Source organism: Catharus ustulatus, chromosome 1, assembly GCF_009819885.2.
Source record: "Catharus ustulatus isolate bCatUst1 chromosome 1, bCatUst1.pri.v2, whole genome shotgun sequence".
NCBI classification, from domain to species: domain Eukaryota; kingdom Metazoa; phylum Chordata; class Aves; order Passeriformes; family Turdidae; genus Catharus; species Catharus ustulatus.
In genome coordinates this window covers 101,471,455-101,494,777 of record NC_046221.1, presented here as the reverse complement: position 1 = coordinate 101,494,777, position 23,323 = coordinate 101,471,455, and the positions used below count along the sequence as shown (strand labels likewise).

General features: G+C 34.1%; 1 protein-coding gene and 1 long non-coding RNA gene across 8 annotated transcripts in view; both read right to left on the bottom strand.

Annotated features, from left to right (window-relative positions):
* LOC117002663 overlaps positions 1 to 19,195 on the bottom strand; it is a 78,349-nt gene extending 59,154 nt beyond the window's left edge. The window contains exons 1-3 of one of the 5 annotated variants that reach the window (XR_004419329.1): positions 16,432 to 19,195; positions 12,810 to 13,481; positions 9,133 to 9,307 (exon numbers count right to left, since the gene is read on the bottom strand). This is a non-coding gene — a long non-coding RNA (uncharacterized LOC117002663). Of the gene's footprint in view, positions 1 to 9,132; positions 9,308 to 12,809; positions 15,667 to 16,431 lie in introns of those variants that run through there. The other 4 variants (XR_004419332.1, XR_004419333.1, XR_004419334.2 and 1 more) reach the window with 4 other exon arrangements.
* A 1,361-nt stretch (positions 19,196 to 20,556) lies between these two features.
* NETO1 (neuropilin and tolloid like 1) overlaps positions 20,557 to 23,323 on the bottom strand; it is a 63,057-nt gene continuing 60,290 nt past the window's right edge. Inside the window, exons 10-11 of one of the 3 annotated variants that reach the window (XR_004419326.2) lie at positions 22,272 to 22,360; positions 20,557 to 21,085 (exon numbers count right to left, since the gene is read on the bottom strand). Coding sequence is in view for 2 of the 3 variants with exons in the window: in XM_033071969.2 (XP_032927860.1) it covers positions 22,286 to 22,346 (61 nt within the window). In the remaining variant the exon portion in view is untranslated. The remainder of the gene's footprint in view (positions 21,086 to 22,271; positions 22,361 to 23,323) is intronic. The other 2 variants (XM_033071982.2, XM_033071969.2) reach the window with 2 other exon arrangements.

Here is a 23,323-nt window from a genome sequence, read left to right as displayed (position 1 = left end):
AATTCAATCTGCATCGATTAGAATTTACTTTTCAACCACAGCTGAGTCAACTTTAGATGAAATGCAATAATGACTCTGCTTTGGCAGTACTGTGATGAAAGCTTTACTGAAACAAATGGATTTATTTTCTTTGTTTCAAATAGATTTTTAGATACAGCATCTGTAGTATTTCGAAGTAAATCACTTCATTAGGGAAGACTGCATTAGCCCAGGGAAAATTATAATGAAAAAGACATAAGAGGTTGTCATGTTAAAGAGAGAGGTTTGTTTATCAGAGGAGGGGTCAAAGCCTTGTTCTGATGAAAGAGTAAAAGGTAACCAGACATCACTAGTGCATTCAATTTATGTGCAGACATCTGGCCAGTGGCTGCTTCAGTGAAGGTGCTGTATAGAATTGGAGTTGTGTCCCTACTGACAGTGTATTGAGAAGCTACTGGTACATCTGAGAGCCATTTAAATGCAAATATACTGTGAGTTTGTCAGTGACTAAAAACAATCTTCCAGGCGATGGCATTAGTAATTAGAAACCATCTGGTACCATGAAAGCTTACAATACTTTCTGTATTTCCACAGGCCAAAAGGATGCAATTTATCTCCTACATAAACAGAAATACCTATGCTATATGTTAGTGCTCTGACAATTAATATGCAAAATCTTGATGCTTTTCCTCTGGGCTAGTCCTGGAAAATAGATAAGTGATAAGTTTGGAAGAGTAAGTGCCATAAACTTCACGGAAGAAATTTCAAGAGAGCACACAGACAGAAGTGTGTACCTGAAAACCTGAAGGAGCTGTGTTGAAAATTTTGCCTAATTTTTATCTGATAATATTATGGAGGACATAAAGCAAAAGATGTTTGATAACTCACCTGTCAGATCTCTTTAAAAAGATTACGTTCTGTACTTTCAGTTTGTGGTATCTAGAAGTGGATTCAGATAAATCAATTAATGTAAATCCTTTCTCTTTTCAGGCCCTTAGAAATTTGGGGATTAGAGTTTTCGTGCTGTAGAGTACAGAATGAAAATGTTCTGGTCTGTCCAACAAAACCTAAACTGCCCTTTGTCATCTTTGTTTTCAAGCTAATATATCCTAAAGAACGTATGGGCGGGTTATTCTTTATTAAAAATAAATCAATAATATCACACCATCTGAGAGATTAAGTGAATAGGGAAAAAAGGTAATTTTAAATTTAAATTGGTAATTGATGTAATTGTCCTTGTCAACACCACATTCACGATATTTACAATTGTCAGCTTCGCTTGGTAGCTTGCATGAGTTGAAAACAATACAGAAATAAAGCCTCAAAGTTTATTAGTGATAACCAGTTATTAAGGATAAGGAAGAAAGCAAAAATAAAGGTATTTTATTTTGAGAATTTCAATAGCTAGAGAAATAACAGGAGAAGCCTGCTGTAAGCACAAAAAAATGTGGGTTTTATACACAATAAAACTGTTGAAACATCCCAGTGTGTGGCTATCAAAGCAAAGAGGTGGTGGTTGATCCACTGTAGTTCTGATCTGAATTATGCAGGTTTCAAGGCTGAACAATCAACATCAGATGAGCCTGTGTTTCTCAGAAACAGCTGTGCTTCTCAGACTATAGTCTACAGAAACTGAAGCTATTCTTAAACCTTATTCTTACATGTGCCGAAGTTATACCTCTATTTGCTGTTCTTAACGTTCATTGAATATTTTATTATAAAAACTTCTCTCAGAAATAAGATATGCCAGAAATACTGAAACTGAGACACCAAAACAGTGAATAGCAAATACAATTCAAATAACTGTATGTGAAGAAGGTGTTTGAGTGTCTGCATGTCCGTGTCTGTGTGTAGCACATTTCCATGTCTCAGTTCAGGAGTAGTACTCTTCCCTGGTATAGTTGAGTATGGCAACTGAGACTCTTTCAAGTTCTCAAGACACAGGATTTCCTTCATACTGCTTGTACTATGAAATATATAGGCTCTGAGCAATGCAACTTTCCAAGGACAAATCAATTTGAGACTCTCCATTGTGAATCAAAAATAATTCTTCTGTTTCTGGGTATAAATTGTCAGATTAAGAGGTTTTGATATGCTTTTTCTCCTAACATTCACTGCTTCTATACAAAATCAAAATTACCTCTCTCTAGTTTTATAAAAGATGCCACAACACATTAATGGATTGTTTTATGCCCTTAATTCAACCATTACACAATGTATAAAAAATCAAAACTGTTTGACAACAACAATACTTTGTTCAATATCAGTATGTAATAGCTACTTAAATAACTGATTTTCACATCAGAATACATTTGTTCTCTTTTTTTGTATTTGAGAACAATGTACTTTTGACTTTTTTCCTATGTGCTTTTGACTTTCAGTAGTAAACAAACCTTAATCAATGAGACAAACCAATGTAAATATTCGGTTCCCCACAATTTTCAGTTAATTTTCTATGCCACCTTGTCCATCAGCATGGTTTCGTAATGTTCAACCATTTTACCTCAATTCTCAGCTAATGCATACGCATTATTTTGAAAAGAGAAACTAGCAATAAGGTATTCCAGATATATTTGAAACAGTGATAATTTAATAGATAACTACAGAGCTAACATCACTTCATAGAGTGCAGTTCTTAGGTGATCTGCAGATAATACAAATTTCTAGAGATAACACATAAATTTTCCACATATCACTGTCTGAACCAGAACAATATGTAATTTGCCACACCACAGTGACATACTCGAATGAATTCTTACATTTCATGCTTCTATATTCTTAAAAAAAAAAACTCAAAACCAAACCTGAAGTAAAGGAAAAGGGAGATTTGTCTTAGGGAGACCACTGAAAAGGAAGTTTAGTGACAGCCCTTAATGTGGTCACTTTGAATTAATACACTCTGTAAAACACATGCAGATTCTTTTTCAAGCTGAAAATGTAGCTCACCATCCATAATGTCCTTATTTTATAACATCACTCACAGAACTGATCCTCCAAATCCCCATTCATACTTTTCTCACGACTTTTCTTGCCAAAGCTGTTGAGAGGTTTATAGCTTGTGCCCTTCACAGTTTGTTAGCTTATTTTTACTGAATTAAAATATATTAACATAAATGACAGAAATACATAATTTGCAGAGATGAAAGGAAAACAATTCCAAAATATTTTGGCAGTGTTATCATAGATTTTTTTTCAAGAATATAAAGAGGCATATTATAAAGATTCTCTTGCAAGTTAGGAAAACCAATTAATTACAGAGGACAATCTACGAACAGTTTCAATCAGTGTCATTGGTGAAGTCTAAGAACTAGTAATAAGTAAATAAGGAAGGGACTATATAAAAGAACAAATTTAACATTTATTAAGAAATCATAAAAGCAAATTTCAAAAAACAGTAGCCTAAAGTCAACCTCAACACCGTATCTATAATTTACATATAGAGATTTAGAGTTCAATTGCATTATAATCTACATTCATATCAATCTGATTTATAGAACATAACTTTGGAAAATGTAATGGTGAACTTTCCAGTGTCCAAACAGAATTTTTGACCAATACAGCATTTTAAACTCCAAAAATGGGGTCAGATAGGATCACATCAATCGAGGGAGATATGAACCATGGCAAGAATCACCAAGTAAAACACTGAATGTTTTATAAGAAAACAAGTTATAGGGTAAAATAATGATCTCAATTACAATACATACTTTGATCATAAAGTTTCCAAAATTTGTGTAGACCCACAAGATTATTGCATTTAATTTCTAATGGGAAAAGAAATTTGGATTAAATGTAAAAGCAAGAATTCTTGAGGTGTTTCACTTTATCATTATATCTCCCAAACAGATTTTTCAAGCAGGTCCATTTCCATTTAAGCTCTCTTTCAGTCAAGCAGGAAACTCTGCCTTTATGGAATTGCTGTAAAAGATGTAATTACCTCAGAAGCACCAACAATCTGTCCCATGTTATTTATTTATTAGTTTTGGGGGAAAAAAGTTAACAAAATATTACATATATCTCTTTCAAAGGTGCCACATAAAACAAAAAAATCTTTTTCTCTATGCATCTCATTATGCCAAAAAAATGAGGAATGAAAATATTCTGCTAAAAATGTCCATTTTTGACAGAATTTCTACAAGTACAAGGTAGAAATCACTTCAGGCAGTTGGCAAGAAACAAAATATGAGCACCTTCACATAGGAGGAAAAAGGAGAAGAATTTGTCAAGGGTATCTGAATTTAAGATGTCCCTAAACATCTTGCAAAAATATTTCAAGCTCTTTTTTCTTCAATTTGGATAATCACTCGCTTTGAAGTAGTGAAAATTACAAATGGCAATGTCTAAGTCCTCTCTACTGCTACAATAAGGATTTCAGGAAGTCCAAAGGCTGTATCAACTACTTCACTGTTGAACCTCTAGATTTTAGTTGGTCCTGATCACAATGTTTTAGGGTTCTTAGTTTGCATCATGAGGATAGAGGCGAAAGCAAATTATGTGTCCAAATACATGCATGTATTTTTTAGTAGTCATTTGTTTCTTTCATAATAATTATAGAGATAGAGGTAATTTTGGGACATAACTCATCAGATCAATATTGAACAACTGCAGTGGCATGACAGGATTTCTGCTACAGGCTTGTTATAGGGTTATCTTTAAAGGAAATTTTGAGCATCTCAGACACAGAGGCAGTCCTGCAGATGTCCAAGTCAGATACCATGTAACTAATCAAGACTATGAAGCCAAAAGCCCCAGAGCCATTGTTTTGCCTATATTGTCAGGATTTCAGACATCTGCATGACTTAATTAGAACTTTATATTTGGAAATTACAAAGGTTCAAGAGTTAGGAGAGATTTAATTTCTTTTTTTTTCTAAAAAACCCACAACAACTACTAAACAGGAACTTTGGAAATCCCTACTATTCATTATTTTTAAATAAATCCTTTAGTTGCCTTCAATTTTTAGCCATATTGACATCTCTTTATAGAAACTTGAAAATCACCACTCTTCATAGACAAATTGATGATTTTGTGTTAGTAATATCAGTGCAGTTTTTGTGACAGAAAGTAAAGTCTCTATTGACATCATTGCTTTTTACTTCTGAACATCAATAATTCACATACTGAGAGTTTTAAATAATCCCCCTTCCCTTGGAAACTAAGAAATACTCAGAAATACATCAGTTTTGTTTCTCATAATTTAACAATTTAATTTATGAACATAAATCTCTACTTTCTAGACCAAATATTCTAAATATGACCAGCAATGCTCAGACTTTCAAGGGTTTTCTTTGCTTTCAAGATGCACTGGGTGCTCCTCATGAGCGGTGAACCATATACACAGCCATACTCATGGGTGAAGTAGGAGTATTATTGTCTTCAATATCTTCTAAGATCTCAGGAAAGGATGCCACTTGCTTACAGCAGATTTTGCTGGGAGTTTATTCATTTTAGGTAGTAAAGGCCTGATCCAAACCCCGATGAAGTCAATGGAAAAAGTCTCCCATTGACTACAATGGGCTCTGGATCATGCCCTAAGTCCATTCTCTTCATTAATCCAGGATTAATAATAGGATGTCTTTCCTGTAGACTGAAGTACCTAAGATCCCGGCAATTTCAGTTGAACAAGTCCACTTTAGATTGCCATTCCATTTGGGATTTGAAATACGAAGTCACAGTCTTTTCTCAGCAAGAAGAAACTTTAAATGGGGACATTTCAGTTCCTGGTTATAGTCAATCCCACCAGTTAAGTGAAAATCCATGGGCATCCTAATGAGAAAGCAGCAAGAGCAAATGGAGCTAAATAAATTTATGTTGTTCAGAAATACACTGCAGACTCTGGTTTGACCAATGAACAGATGTATGTTGATTCTTTTGGAGAGATCAGTGTAGAGCCTGACTACAAAGGACAAACTAAAAGATTATAGCACACTTATATAGATAAGGTTTTTGGTGTACTTTTTAAATTAATAGATAAAGAGAGAGATGACGTTTTTCAAAGTGTTTTCTGAGTTTGTGTTTCTCAGCACAACAAAGCACCATCAGTTCATAAATAATGAAAAGTGACAGAAAGACATTACAAATAGCCATAATACCATTAAGTTCTCTGAAGCCGCAGATGTGAATTGTGAATGTTACACTAGTACAAACTTTGGCAGACAGACAGCAAGTGGATTGAATAAGAATAGTGTTATTAAATCTGATATAAAATATATCTGCATTAGAATCAGTTTTATATAAAATAAAAATTTGAAACAAACACAGTTGGTTATATCGTTGTTTAAAAACTGCATTTCTGATAAAGTAATGGATAGATTAGCCATTCCTCTAGTGCTATTCACTACTCACATTTAATCAAATTTCCATTAGCGTTATTTATTATTTTACGTTGATTATTCTCACTGACAAGAATGGCTCAAAAGTTGAAGCATGTTTTTTAACCCAATTAATAATTGTTATACAAAAAAAAATCATCCAAGTTGCCGTGTAGCTTAAGATAAGGATATTTCAAAAGTTATATTCTAGGTCTTAAAAAAATCAATGGAAATTTGCCATAATTTCAATAGTATTTGCTATTAAAATATCAGCACATTCATTGATCTATAAGTTCTTGCAAATGCCACCTTCCTCCCACTAAGCTAATGGAACACATTAAAGTTTTGTGCTTTCAGTTTTACTTCTTTTTTTTAGAGACATTTTTGCAGTACTGTTTGACCACTCACATTTAGTTTTAGCAATTTAAAAGCTTGCTGACAACTCTTATACTCATTAATTTTAGAGATAAAGGAAGGAGATCTTCACATCAAAATATGGCATTTTTCCAGAGGAATAAGTTTATTTTGTATATACATAAATAAAACTTGCTCATCCAAGGACTCTACCAAAATACAGAAAAACCTCACGTTTGGATCCATGTTATGAATCATCATAGGCTCATATATTTCTCTCCAAAGTATCTGAATATAATCATAAAACGATGTAGTGAGTATCTCTTTCTTTGCCTTGATGAATTAAAAAAGTCACCTGATCACTTTGCTGTAAAATAAACATGCAATTTTTCAAATCTTGCCGGTTTCTGTCAAAGGAAAATTTGCTTGCAGTACAAGACAATTAATGGCATCACCTGATACCCACATAGTCATGAACAGCATCAAGGAACAACTGATTTGATTCTACCATGTATTCCTTTATCTCCTCCATCTAAAAATTCTGGCCAGATACACTACTTTACTTCAGAATATATTATTTAGTAGTACAAAAACAACCCCAATTGCAACTCTATTGAACAAATCCAAGGACTGTTTTCGGTCTAATTCAGTATCTTTTTTCCACCCCTTCATTCTTGTTGAAATTAATTTTATTCAACATTGCTTCATTCAAGTAATAGTCTGAAAGAGAAAAGGAAAGCATCCCACCACCTGGATCAGGTGAAAAAAGAAGAAAATTAATGCAGTTTAAATGCTGTTGCCTGGAGTTTGCCATCTGTTTGATTAAATAAAAGGCATTTATTTGCTTTCATGTAGTTTTCAATTTATACATTTATCACTTTCAGATTAAAGGTATGGCTACAATCAGCAAGATCAATAGACATCAAAGCTCTTTAAGTAAGGTTTAGCAACTGCTTCCCTGACACATATATAGCTTGGCTACTAAAATTAGCCTGTGCCGAAGGATTATAAATAATATCTTGATCTGTGGTTCCCATTTGATTTAAATAAACAAATATTACATTCCCGCCCCTAAAGGCAGTCTTACAGTGACATTGGCAAGATTTCAAACCCTGGAAGCTGTCCAGGAGTACAATGCATAGAAAAGACTCTACATGGATTTTTCAGACAAAAGAAAAAATATTAGTCAAGATGAAATGCTTTACTGGAGAGGTCTTCAGCAAAAGGCTGAATTGAGGAAAATTCTTTCTTGCCCTTACTACATTTACAGCAAGGAAATTAAAGTGTGAAGGAAAACACTCAAGAATCCTCATAAGACGGAAAAGTTAATTCCATGATAACATCCAATATAGTTTTTAGGTTAGTGTTAGTCATCAATTAGACAAAATTATTCAGACCTCAAATAGGTTAAGAATTTTTCCGCAGCTTTAAGTCTTTTCAATATACATAAGACAGACATTTCTGATCAGTCTGTAATATTCCTTAGAGACTAGATAAATCAATAAACAAGGCTGTAATGTATTTGCAAGACAGTTTTGTCATTAGAAAACCTTGTAAGTAGCCAATAGTTTAACTCTTGCAAGGAGTGGGAATTGCTTTCATACATCTAACACCCTACATCTTGTAATTTTGGTTTTAAAATAAAAAAATAGACTTAATTGTACATTTAGAAATAATGTTTTACTGACTTGGCACATCAATAGATTGGGTGAGATTTTACTTTTCCCCTTCTAGCCCCCTGCTGTTATTAAATCAGAGTAAAAATTTTCCTTAAATTTTCCTTAATTTCAGATACTGTAGGAGAGCCTTCAATTACCATCTAGCACATACCAATATACTGTTTGTACTTGCACAGAAAAGCGATCACTAGCATAATTTTGGCCTTGCACATAAGGCCCGAATCAATAACCATAGTGCAAAACCCTTTGCTTAGACCAAAGTTATCATTGTCAAATATTTTCCTGAATGGAGGGTGATATACTTTTGTTCAAGTATTAGCCAGGCAATGCTACTGGTACATACACTGCCACCCAACAAGTACATGGTCACCAGAACAAGTCTGAAGGAAAATCAAACCAGAGTCACAGAGAATCATAAATATTGTAAGAGACTTCCAAGATCATCCAGTCCAGCCATCAGTCTCACACCACCATAATCGCTCCTAAACCATATCCCTGAGTGAGAAACCTGGACTCCTCTTGAACACTTCCAGAGAGGGTGAATCCACAATCTCCCTGGGCAACTTATTTCAAAGATTAACCATCATTCTCAGGGATAAACATTTTTCTAGCATCTAATTTGAACCTTCTCTGGTACAACTTAACATTCTTTTGACTAAAACATGACAGAAGTGACTGACTCCCACCTCACTACAACCTTCTATCAGGTAGTTTTGGAGAGCAATGAGGTCCCCCCTCAGCCTCCTCACTCCCTTTCCCTTCTTTTCACCACTGAAATAGCTTCCTTCTTTGTATAAGAATATACCAACCTTCAGTGTTGTTTTAGAGATGTTGCTTTGCCCACATCTCCTGCTTCAAGCTTTTATCTGAATCTTTAGTCCCTTGTACCACATTCCTTTTACCTCTATTGTCAGGCATAGCAACCAATGACACAAATTGGATCAAAAGGTACTATTTTCAGTATTTTCTGATGTAAGCACTGATCTGACAGATAAAAAAAAAAAAAAAAAAAGAATGGAAATAAATGTAATTAGGTTTCAGATATTAATCCAACTATCAGTAATAATAATCTTGTTTTCACAATGAACATTTTGATAAATATAAAGGAGGCTTATTTTTTCTGGAGAGTATGATTAACTAGGATTCTTAATAATCAAATACATTCTTTTCCTTCTTTTCTTTTTTAAATTAAAAGAGGAGAGAGAGTATATGTTTGCTCTTATTCATCATGTCATTTCCCAATTCATCCTCAAGCAAGCACATTTGGTGGATCAGGTTTCCACTAGAAAAAAAAATAATGTTTGTTTTTTGTGTCTTTAGAAATCATCAAAACTAAAGCATATCCTGAAAAGTTTTAAAATAAAACAGACTCCCTTTACCGACACACAAAGGAACACTTAATTAAAACTTTTGGAAGGACAGAAGAAAAAGCAATAACACAATATCAAAGAACATGTGGACAAGAAGGAAGCATTCACCCTGATATATTTAATATTTTAATTGGTTATCTGGAAGAAATAAGAAACTGCATGATATGAGTCTGATTCTAACCTTATTAAATTCAGTGGCAAAAAGCCCAGTGAGTTCAATGGGGGCCAAGATGAAGCTCTAATTGAATTAGAAACTGACTTCAGACAAAATATGTTACTTTCTTCCCCTCATCTTCCCATTTTAGCAAAAAGAAATGAGAAAGATTGAAATAAGAAATATTGAAATTCATCACAGGCAGTAAATCGAGTTTGTTTTGACCTGGATCAAAAGAAATAAGTATTCATGAGGAGAGCAGTTTCAACTATGAATTCATTTAAATGACAATACTGGACACTGAGCTTTCCAGTAGAAGCTGACTACTCTACTGAAATGTTTAAAACCTGTCCTGCACTAAAACCTGAGGTGTCTAAACCCCTTAGACACAAGGTAACTCTCTTTAAACACAAAAAATACTGAACTTTCCCCTAAAAAATAAGGCAAAATTAATTGATAGGAAAAGACCCTTGTTTTTATAATCGCTTCTGCCAGTCAGCATTTGCTGTAAGCTCAGATAAGGTGTAAGCTCACATAAGGAGGGGCTGACAAATGAAAACTTTTCTGATAAGATGACTTATCAGTTCTTACTGGTAAAACAGAAGCATAATACACTAGGAAAAGACTTCAGTTTCCCTTTTCCAACACTCCTTCAGGGTCTTTTTCCTCCAGCTGCTGCTGGTTACTGCCACCACTGTGACCTTGGTCACCTGTGAGAGTGACTGCGCTGACTGAGAGGAAGGGAGGCTGCTGTGTCAGGCATATGTTGGGAAGCATCTCTTCTTCTGTAGGGATTTTCTTCCAGCCCTCAGAAGTAGGAGTTTCCAAATTCTACTGGAATAGCAGAATTTAAGCATGGAAAGACAGAAACAATAAGAGAAACTGCCTTCAACTGGAAGGTTTCAGATGCTATCAACCTGAGGCTGTGAATTCAGCTTAATGGAAACAATTCTAAAACTAATTGCCTGCAAGTGCATCACTCTAGCTATTCTTGAATACTTCTCTGTTAAATTACTCATGTGAGAATTATTCCTTTTCTTTTTAAAGACAAATATTCTTTAGAATAATAGAGAAAGTGAAAGAAGGGGAGTAAACAGGAATCCCACTCCTTGGCCCACTGGTTAGAGGCCATTTACTTTCATGTGGCAGGCTAAGCTTGAAACCTCTCAGATTAGATTCAGAGTTTAATGAAAAGTAATGCAGATGAGCAATCACTTACTTAAAAAACAGAAGAATGTCAGACAGCCTTAACCTGCTTGTCATGGTTATTTTTTGATGACAACAAAATAAGCACTTTTACAGAAGTGGGACTTATTTACAGTACTTTGGTTTCTGATGGGTTGAAGAGTCTAAAAAAACTTGTTTTTCACATGAGATTGTTTCCTCCCTGACTTTCCCTGCAGCACAACAGGCTTGGGGAAATGGCAAGTACACATATTTGGCTTCTGTTGTGCTTAAGCCAGAAAAGGTTCAACCATACAAGATTTCAATCAAGACTGAGCTTTGAGGCATTGCATATCTTTGACTAACATATTTTAGCATTCATGAAGGGGGCTTTAAACACAAAGAAACCAATAACAAAAATGGAAATAAAGTTAGGGTGGAATTTCCTTAGTCATGAGCTGGTTGATCAGACATTTCCTAGGCATCCTGACATTTCAGCTGCATCTTTTTTTCCCCAAGAATAAAACACTCCCAGCATCTTCAGAAAGTGAACTAGTAAGTCTTTTTAATATATGCTCATCATCATATAAATTGAAATACGTTTTGTAATGCCAAGCGTAAAATATTCTGGAAAAAGATGAAATGCCTTCCTTTGTATTTCTGTGTCCAACTTTGTGTAATATCAGTCCAAATATTCTCAGCACTAGCTTGCGCACATTTGCAGTTTTCAGCAAGCTGATGACTGCTTATTGTTGTCTGGGGACATACAAGCTCCTGTGTTCGTAATAGAGTATCCATGCACCCGGGAGAGATGCATACTAAGTGATGGAAAGTATGCAACATTAGAAAATTGATTGCATATGTCAGCATATGCACCACATTTTAACAAATTAGTCTGTATTAAACTCCACAATATGCACAACTTGGAGTGGGGAGATTCATGACTTTTCTTCAAACTTGAGCTTTCTGCAGATTTTTTAATCTAGAATGCATTTTCTGCTGAAACCAACAAAGGCAAAATGCTGTAATGGTGTAATTTCATGTTGATTGGATTTATGAATTCTATAAAACTTCAATAAAAATCTCGAGGAAGGTTTGCATGAGCATCATCCTCACGTTATGATTGAAAGCCTGTATCAGCACAGAATTCTCCCCAAACAATACATTACCCAAGCAGTAGATATAGAGATAAGCATTACTGTTATCATGAAAGAAAAAAATCTGGTTTGTGCTTTTGTTCTGCCTTTCTCCTTCACAACGTTTGCTATTATTATACAAATCAGTATATGAAAAAGGACAAAGGACCTTAGAGGTGACTCTGTACTGCCTTTTCTCTAAAAGGTCCTTTTCTAGGGTTCTGTGGATTGTGTCCTTGAATGTGTCATTATAATACATCATTGTATTTTGCCCCATTTTTCAAACAATGTTCTATAGTTACAATACTAACTAGATGCCATCGCTATGCAAATATTTGCTAGGCTCAACAAGAGTTACGTATTGTAGTACCTGTGAGCTATATATGATCTATAAAATAAGTGAAGTAATGGAAATTGTTGGAACTGTCTTTCTAGCAGCTTTAAAAAGCCCTTAGGAATGTAGAGAGTCCATAAATTTTAGAGGTAGATGAAGACAACTTAAATAAAGTATTAGCATACAATGCCTGATCCAGGTCTAAAAACAATCTCCATGAACTCATTAGAGGATTTTCAAATTATCCAAAAGGAACAGTAGTGGCTCCACCCCATATTATGCTGTGCATTAATTTTAGGCAGAAGCATAAAATTATTTATTTACTTACCACTGTTGAGGGGTTGTGTGATTTTTTTTTTCCTTATCATCCTCCTTTGATTTCCACTTTCTCCTGAATATGCTTTGGAATTAAAGACAAGGGCTGTTTTCAAGTAGCAAAATTGCAACCTGGTGAATTCAAATTTTAGGATTTTTTTCCACCTAGCAGTAGAAGGCAGCACGAGGCTCTAGTACTCAGATTGTTCTTCTCATTGAGAAAATGGATTAATAATATTCAGATGAAAAATTTTTCTTTTTTCTTCTGACACGGATGGTATTCAGCACTGACAAAAGTCAGCTTCAAACTGGATAGCAGATCCTGAGAAGCTGGAGAGCTTTGAAATGTTAATAAATGTCAAGGGGTGAAGTACGATAACAACATTTAAATCTTCAGAACTTCATGCTCAAGCTAAATGTCATTTGAGCCATGGAGTAAAATAAGAACCATTTGATAGGTTTTTATCAACGAACAGCTTTCAAGAATGCTAAAGAAAATCCAGACAGAGTGATATAATTTATTTTAAATTAAATTAACTACTCTCTAATTTCTACTTTAATTCATAAAACATAAAGACAACTAAAAGGTAATACAGATATATAGTTAAGGGTCAACTGAACCAAATTTTTCATCGCCCACTTACTTCTGTTATTGCTGTCACAGCTGGAGGTGGGCCTTACAGTCCTAACAAAAATGAGAAGAGTTCTGTCACAAAGAGCCTCCTGAATTATCAGTTCATTTAGTGTCACCAGCAACAGAGGGTGCTAAGCCTCAGAGGCTGGATGACAAGATTACGGTTCAAGAACTCTAAGGGAGAAACTTCCTATTTACTTAATTGGCTCTTATGCCCTTGGTATGTCACAGCTTTAAATCATATGCCTTATCGTAAGGAAACCAAAGGGACTAAAATTTTGCAGTATTTCAAGGTGTATTTACTAGGTTCAGAATTACACACCATACTTATAGATAATTTCACTACCATGATCCTCTTCTGTTCCTCTCAAATATGGCATTTTATACCTCCCATTTAAATGGAGTGTTCATCACTATACATAAGTTCTATAGAAAGGAGCCTGTGGAAAATCTCTTTGATTAATTCTGAGACAGAAGAAGCACTCATTTTCTCAAAGCATTAAAAAAGTTTCTAAATGTTCCCTTTCTTTTCTCCAGATATTCCAAAGAGATGCGTGTTTAAAACTTCATGCTATATAAACTTTATGTCCCTGTTGAGATTTCCATAAAAGTTTATGCCTGTTGAGCAAGTTTATGGTCTTTTGATCAAATCCAGTAGAATAATAAAATCTTAGAGAACTAAAATTGTGCAGAACTTCTAGACTAATTTCCTATTTTTATGCATCTCTAATCTAATAATTTTCTAGCAGCACATTGGGAACCAGCTAAACTCTAATGACATTTGATAGACTTTTTTATAAAGGTATATACTATATGCCAGCACTGGAAATATATATTTTTTTTTCTTTTTGAGTCCCTATAAGCTACTGAATTGCAAAAGAGATGTTAATCTGATAGACTTATAAAGACTACAAAGTTTGCATCACAAAACGGAGGAATAAAACTAAGAATTTTAGTTGAATTAAAGGAAAAAAAATCACAGATCTGAAAACTGTAGCACACTTAATAAAAGTCTCACATAATCTTTGCTGCCTTCTGCTATGAACTCAAAGTTTTCCATATTAATATCACTCTCTTTTTTAATCATCAAAGAGATGGTGGTATTAACAAATGGAGACATCATGCTGACATTTTAAAAATGTAAGATTTAAATTATTAAATTAAATTATTTTTTCTAGATTAGTGTAGACTTTCTACCAAGAGACTAAAACCTAACAGGATACTTTATATCACTAAAGTTATTCTCAAATGACATCACAGGTCTCTGGGCCTGGATCTTGGCCATGCAGCTTAGATAACAGTTGAAGAAATTCTTCTGCAGGCAGAGCTGTAATGTACTGTTTCATTACTGAAGACATGCCAGATATGCTCAGAATATCAAACAAAATTACCCCATGGGTGTTTTCTGCACCAAAACTAGTCAGTAGGATGTGGGAGTGAAAATGCTGGAGAGGAATTAAAAATGTCTTGCATTTGGCAAGGAAAACTCAAAATGCAGAGACTTGTCTCTGAAAAAAAGAGACAGTAATTCTTTCTGACCAGCAAAATCAGTTGAGTCTAAAATAAAGAGTATCAGCACTTTACAGATTTTTAAATGCTATTTTTTAAATTTTAAATTGGTATAAAAATATAAAATCACTAATATTCCTCAGCTGAATTTTATCTTAAGATAATATAACTTTTTTTTTTTTTAAATTAACTCTAGGATTGGGCTTATATAGTAATCAAAGGTTCAACTGTAATTTATGAAAATATTATTGTTGTTTGATAATTGGGAAAATATGCTTACTTTAGATTTCTGGTGTTCTCTTTCACTGCTTTACTTCTTTTCAAACTTACATGGATCACCTAAGTATAGAACATTAATTTTGCTTTAAATCATCAGTTTTTAAAAGAAAGGGAAAGAATAAGTGACTTGTGCTGAAAACTCTACCATTAAGAAACGGGAATGAAGTTCTCCTTCCCCAGTATAAATAATATTTTTGGCTTCACTAAAGATGGTTAAAGTCATTCACTTTCAAAAAACAGATTTTTCCTAACTGGAACTTTCACTGAACTCAGAAAAAAGCAGCATCTGTCTAGAAGGAGGATGTGATTAAAGCATGAATCAGGCACTGCAGTTTTACAAGTAAAATCTCAGATGAAAGGTGTTTGCATTTAACGATGCAGTTTAACCAACTGAATGGTTCATTTACGAGATACATTCATCTAGAACCAGTGTAAAAAGAACACCTTTTTTTTTTTTTCCACAATAGCTGCAGCAAGTGCCACAGGTATTTTCACATCCAACTAAACAAAGTACCAAGTACAGTAATTTCACGATTATAAGACGCACCTGATTATAAGCCGCACTTCCGGGTGTCGGCAACATTTTGTTCATTGTCCATATATAAGCCGTACCGGATTATTAGCCGCACTTTCATTCGCAGCGAGGATCCGCATGTAACTTTCACAAAGTTGCCAATTAGTAACAGAATCCCAGGATCACGGGATTTACTGGCTCAGCTTGGGGCCGGGTGGGCTCAGCTTGGTGCTACCCCGCCTCCGGGGACGTACGGGCACTGCTCGGTGTGGGGTTGCCCTGGCACCACTGGGGCCGGGCAGGCTCTGGCTCGGCTTGGGGCTGCTGCGGGCTCACACTTCTGGGTTGGCAAATTTCTGAACTTCGTTCATATATTGGCCTCACCTGATTGTAAGCCTCACTTCCAGGTTCGGACCAAAATTTTAGTCAAAATGGTGCGGCTTATAATTGTGAAATTACTTTCCTGTAAAGTCACCATTTTTATTCAAGTAGCTGAGCATGTTTATTATGTACCTTTCTGGAGCTCAGGAGGACCGACTGAAGAATGGAAAACTTAAAAGATCTAAATAACTAGATGTTGCAGATGCTGCACGTAGCAGCATGAAACCACCCTCATAGGCACACTAAGTCCTTATCTGCCTATATTTATGCAATAAGCTTTTAAGTCCTTCCAGAGATCTGAATAGAATTGGTACTCACAGTTGTAGCATCTTTCTTGGGATAAAGAAGGCTTGAACCACAGTTCTCCTTTATCTGGGAATGAAGATGTGAAATGATGCTGCACAGTGTTGGTCACGCCTGTTACTTTGCTAAAGAAATCTAAGCAGTCTTGTTCTTTCCACTTTTCATCATGGGCTTCTTAATTTGTCCCTCTTCTCCCAGTTAGGACTCTTTGCTTGAAGGGGAGAGCAGCTTCCCTTTTTTCCCATAGTGACCTTGTTTGGAGATTGTGGATCAGCGCAACTCCTTCTCCTGGGAAAGAAAATGGATGGAAGCAGCAACTCCTGCTTCTTCTGGTAGCTGATGTTCTTACCTTGCTGATGACAGCTGTACCACACCATTGGCAGGTGTTTGCCAGGCTGTGCACTGTTTTAATAGGTGTGTGAAGGAGGCTAGGACGAGGATTTACGTTGTGTGGAGACACATATATTATAAATACAGAACAGAAGGAAACAGAGGTGCTGGAGGTGTTTTGACAATGGTGTAAACTGGGAGAAGGAAAACAGCGGATGAACACTGGGGTATGGCTATCACAGGAGCGGTCATGCCAACACACTGAGGTAGACAGCCCAGACAACACTGATGCACAGTCATTAAAATGCAGACCCAGTATGCCTAATGAGCCTGTCCTCCTGTCCATTCCACCTTCATAGCTCTTGTTGTGCTACGTAATTTGAGGGTGATTAGGATATGCTGAGTTCTTATGTTTTCATTTCGCTGTTTATAGGCAAGGTATGATTAAGATGGCTCTAAAGTGACAGATGGGAAAGAGCTGTGTGGATTCAAGGGTAACACAAAGACAGGGAGCTGGTAGAATTTCAGCATTTTCACTGAATGTGGAGGTGAGATGGAACAGAGCAAAACTCAAATTAAACTCTGGATAGAAATGAAAGGTAGCAAGCGATAAAGACATAAAGTGATCATCAAAGACTAAAGAGAGATGATCCTAAGGTAATGATGAAGAGCACTGGAGTTGTGAGTGTAAGACTTCACATCAAGTGCTGAGTCACAGGTGAGGAGATATTTTCAGATCAAATAATAGACTTCCATGTTCAAAAGTGTTTTGAATGGTGCAGCTTTTGTCCTTTAATATGTCTTAGCACTTCAGCTGAGCTCCGTCAGCAGAAATATCTTTGTGGTATCAGGGAGATTTACACAAAAAGGAGAAGACACCAAAAAAATCTAATTTTTTGTTTTTAGAACAGTATTCTGTGAAGTATTACATCTGTCTTTTGGAGCTGGATATGAAGAGAATGTTTTTATTTGATGGTTAAAAAATTTATCCGTCCTAAATATGTCCACAATTTGTGAATAGATATGTGCAAAAGTCCTTTATATTCTTATTCTAAATCCAATACCTTTCTGTGTTTCTTTGTCTGATTTTTTGGAGGGTGTGGGAGAGCGTGGGGGTTAACAATATCTTGTTAACAAGAAGCCTTCCTACTTTATCTTATTCCCTCTCACTTTGTTGATATGTTCAAGAGAATATCTCCAGCAAAAAAAAACTGAGAAAAATTTAAGGATAAGGTGCTAACTTTTATCAGACCCTTTTTTTTAATGCTGTTTTTAGAACTGTGAAGGTAGAAAAAGTTTAAATGAGGATGATTTACAATATGAACTTCCTGAGATTTTTAAATGATGCTGCAGAGTCCTTGACAAATTGCAAAGGCCATATTTCCTGCAGCAGAGAAAAAAGGTGTGGCCATTCAACTATCATGCAAAAAGAAAAGTATATACATAACACTGCATCCTTGGAGGTGAAAACAAAAAAGCAAACCACAAAACTCTAAAGAGTATTTCAAAGTACTATGATAACGAAACCTCATTCTTAAAAAGTATGTAAGAAGTAAGCATACTATCCACATGGCTGTAGATCACACTCATTGAGCCAGTCAAACCACAACTATCTAGTATCAAACTATCATTCTTAGATTTAGTTTAAGGGAAACATGAGGTAAAATGCATGAAGCTAGGACTAGCAGCTCAGCTAATCCAGTGATTTACTGTGTTATACAATATTAACACATGCAGCTGCCTTAACCCAAACTTCCTTTCCATAAATTTGAAAGCTTGTTTGAACTTCCTTCTGGTTTTAAATAAGTGAATTCATAATAATGAAAAATACTGATAGGAAAGGAAAACTGTTTACTTCTAGCAACTACCCCTTTTATTTTAATATTTTGAGTTTCACAGATCACATTAAGATATCCTGCTATTATGTGATATGAAGCAAATATTATCTTTACTGTTTGTGGTATAGTGAACTAGGCTATTATTCACACTGACTATACAAAGAATTCAATTACTTGAAATTAAATATTTTAATTCTAGTATTTTATCTGTGTTTGGATTAATTTTTATTTATATTTTTAATAGACATAATTTGACCTCAGTATAGAAGTATCTTGTATTTAAAATGTTTTTAAGGGGATACCTGTCTATTAGGCAATATGTTTCTAAAGGAGTTTCCAGGATCAAGCATCGCCATTCTCACTTTGCTTGACTTGTTCTGTTTACAAATTTAATGTTTCTCTCTCCTTTTCCTGTGGCACAATTAGGTATTTTTAAGAGAAAGGAAGGATGCACATGTAATGCAATTATTAATATCCTTGTCTTCTCCAGTTCAGTTCTTTCAGTTAACACTTCACTGGAAAAATCTTAAAATTAATTTTATTGTGTGCTTGTCTAGGAGGGATTAGACTCTCTGTTACAGTGGGATTTAGGCACTTAAATAGAAATATATAGCAACTTTTCTGTGAGAAAAATATAATTCACTCAAAGCTAAATTAATATTTAGATTTCTCCTTTTATATTTATTTATACACTATCTCCACTAAATATTTATAAATATACATACAAGTGTTGGCATGTGTTTGTATTTCTTTTAGCAAGTCTTTAATTCTTCCTTTATTTTATAATGGATGCATGAGTGCATCCATTTATAAGCATGGATGTGGCAAATATCTGAACATATATTTTAAAAAAGGATGATGAGCTAGGACTTGGAAAGGTTAACGAAAAAAACAGTGATAAATAGTATGAACTTGTGAAAAGCTACTGATCTGGAAATGAACTATTAGTGCATGCTGCAAACCCATGTAACTGAGGGATGACTCAGTGACTCTCAATGACTGCAAAGGACAGACAACTGATTTTGCAGCTAACATGTGAAAACAAACAAATTATTCAAGTTAAAAAAATAGTTGTAAAATACACTGTAAATATAAAAGTAGTAAAATACCTGAAACTCTTCTTCTTATGTCACCATTAAGTCACAGTTGTAGAAAACAAATTTACTGTATTTTTAATTATGCAAATTATATATTGTATGTTTAAATAACCCATATAGATCACCTTATTTTTATGTCAGTCTTCTAGGTTTTCTTTTTTCCAATGTGCTTACAATTTAGGAAGAAAAATGGAGTTCTTTATACTTTTTCCAATAAATCTAGCAACATTTTTATGCAGAAAAATCTAACACCATGAGTGATGCAAGATATTTCAGAAGGAGCTGAGACTTGTTTTGGGACAGAATTTGGAAGATACAATTTAAACAGATAGTGAAACTATGATTTTATGCATGGTTATTGAGTTCTTAGATGAGGGGGCTTTCAATTTTACATAATAATGGCTCTTCATCCTATAATAATTCCTTAACAATACAACCTCTCAAATTTGATTTTTATGTTGGTTATTAATACTTAAAGCTTGAATTACAAATATAATTTTACCTTGCCTAGTGAAATGGCTTATGTCTGTATTTCTAAAGTTGGAACCCAACCATAAGATTTGTGTAACTGATAATAATCTGCAACTCTACCACACTGATTCAAGCTTCCTAATAATTGCCTTGGAAATAAATTAGTTAAGAGTACAGAATGGAATATATAGATTATCACAAACCTTTTAACTGAAATTAGGTGATAAACCTATTATGAATTCATTTAAATCTTATTTTAAAAAAGTCTTCAGTAACTGAGGGATGAGAGACAGTTGATTCTCTGCTGTATCTGCGTTTCAAGTTCCTAGAAAATACATTTTCAGCTTAATCTCTTGAATTACATACGACTGGTAAATTAGGTTAAAGAAAACATTGCATTAAACTCAAGGTACGAAATCATTATACATTGTTTTATGTATTTTTATATAAAAGTTACAAGTAGCAAGCATATGACACAGAAATGGAACAGTAACAGCAATAACTGTGAATGCATGCTTTTTACAATGTATCTAATAAAGGGATTTTTGCCAACTCAAATATTCAGTAACATACATGCAGATTAATTTCTCAATGTCAAATTCAGTCATATTGCTAGATGCTTATCCAACAAACGTTTCTATTGAAGTGATTATGAATGGCTAAATACCTGATTTCAATAAATTGTTCCTGAAATTGGGAATTTTACTTGCAACAAAAAGAAGAGAGAAAAAGAAAAAGAGAAATGACTGATAAGCATAATAACCAAAGTCTTATTGCCTTCTAGTAAATTTACTCAACACTGCTGAATTTTTTCATGATAGAATAGCTGGTCAGAGTCCATAAAACCTCTAGCTGGTGTTTCCAAGGACGATAGTTTCACATTTCATTGTAGCATGTTCAAAATCACCCAGGAGCGCACTATTCTCAAGCAGTCTATATAATGAAAACAACGTACATATAACAAAAGTTCAATGTAAATCTTCTTCCACATGTCACACAACATACAAGTAAATAACAGACATAAAAAGATCAACTTAAAGAAAACTATGACTTTAAAAAAAAAAAAAAATAGGACAGCCTGAGGAGCTAATGTCTTCCTCAAGTTTTCAGCAAATTTCCAAATATATTTAATAACTAAGGAGCACTCTGTGGCCAGAAACCAAATTACAAAAGGAATATTTTTGTGCAATGAGAATATCTTGCTAAGGAGGTAAGATATGTCTATACTTCTTAGGGTTGCATAAAGGCAATTAAATTAAATTGGAAAATTGTTCACTCTCTCTTTCGGAGAGCTGAGATAGTTCATTATAGATTTTTTTAATTCAAAGTTTGCATGACTACATGAATAGTTATCTGAAATCAAAACTAAGTAAAAATATGCTCTCTCAGAGGAAAAAAAATGCAGAAAAATATTTACTTAAACTATCTACAAAAAAACCTATTAATGGATTATTTCCCTGTAAAATTGCTTTATACATATATACACATAAAAATGTATATACACATATCTAAGATTATATATACACATATATAAATGGACAGACTAGCAGCTATCTATAACTCCATTATAAACATCTGGGATTATGTTTATTAAGTACTGATAAAAATTATGCAAAATGGAAAGTCTAGGAAAATATTCCAAAAAGTAAGTTTAATTTGAAAACATTAATGTTAGTGCTACAGAATCTCTAAATTTGCCAGTACTAACACATATTCCTCCCCCAACACTTCACAAGATTGGATGAAAAAAATGAACTGAAAACACATAGTTCCACATCTTACTGACTTGAATTAAATTGCCAAGATTTACATTCTATTTCACATGCTGGGGCTCCTTTTTTTCCATAAATAACAATTAAGAAATAAATAAATGAAATGCAAGAGCCATGACTTTATGATGCAGTTGGAATGAAGATTACTTTAGCCAGGGGCTGACTGCAGTTCTGTCAATTGCTTATTGTGCAATGCTAAAGTGGTCATCTGGCTTTCAGTTTTTTTAACATTCACCTGACTCCATACAAGATGACATAATTTGAGACCTAATACACATTTTAGCAATATAATAAATAAAATGGAAAGCAACAGATTGTTCAATTGCTGTATAGATATGTTTACTTACCTCAGGTTTTTCTCTTAGACCCTAGTTGTGTTGTACTCAGACTCATGTTTGCTTAGAGACCCAATGAGGCAGAACCTGGAATGTTATGGCTATTTCATTCAAAATAATATTGTTTGCATAGATAAAAAGAAATATATGCATATAGATACTTAATAAACAGTACACTTTGATAATCTGATCGATATTCATGAAGTAATTTACATAGACATGCAATTGGATTAAAATAACCAAATAACTTTTTTTTTTTTTTTAAAGAGAAAGAAATGCCTTAATGTGAAGAGAAAATATGGAGGGCATGTAAACAGTAACAAGAAATCCATAAATAATGCATGCAAGAGAAAAAAATATATTAAAACAGGGTTATGTGTTCTTTTTCAAATAAAATTTTCATAATTTTTTTCTTTTTCTTTTACTTGTAAACTTTTAATAATTCATATTTACAGTGATTCAAAGTGCCATATACAGAAGAAATATTTTATTAAAAATATATGCTTGATTTTGCTTTTTTTATTGATTAGAAAGATTCCCTTTCATTTCATTTTTATATGTAAATATATATATGAGTTGACTGTGTTTTCTCATGTTCTAATCTGCCCATCTATGTTCCATGAGGAAAGGGGTTTCCTTAGCCCAGGACTGTGTTCCTCATCCTTGTGTCATGCATCAGAATGTACACATGTCTCTTTTATTTATTGATGATTTTTTTTTAGTGATGGTTAGACCAACAGTGAATGATATTCAAGGCATGTATGTGGCTGTTCCAAAAACTAAATTCTCACAATCTTCTTTGGTATTTAAAAATTGCACCTGTTCTCTGTTGACCTGTGTATGTATGCATATGGGTATATGTATAACAGTAAAAGAAAAAGAAAGAAAGAAAGTAGAAAGGTAAAATGGAGATACAGGACCCATCAGGAAAGGAGCAGAGATGAGAAAAAGACACAGAAGGAGAGGTAATATAATGGCATGTGCTATCAGGAAACAAAAATTTAAACAATAAATAAAGAAGAAAGAAAATATGCCTTTACTGAACAAAGAGTGAATATGTTTGG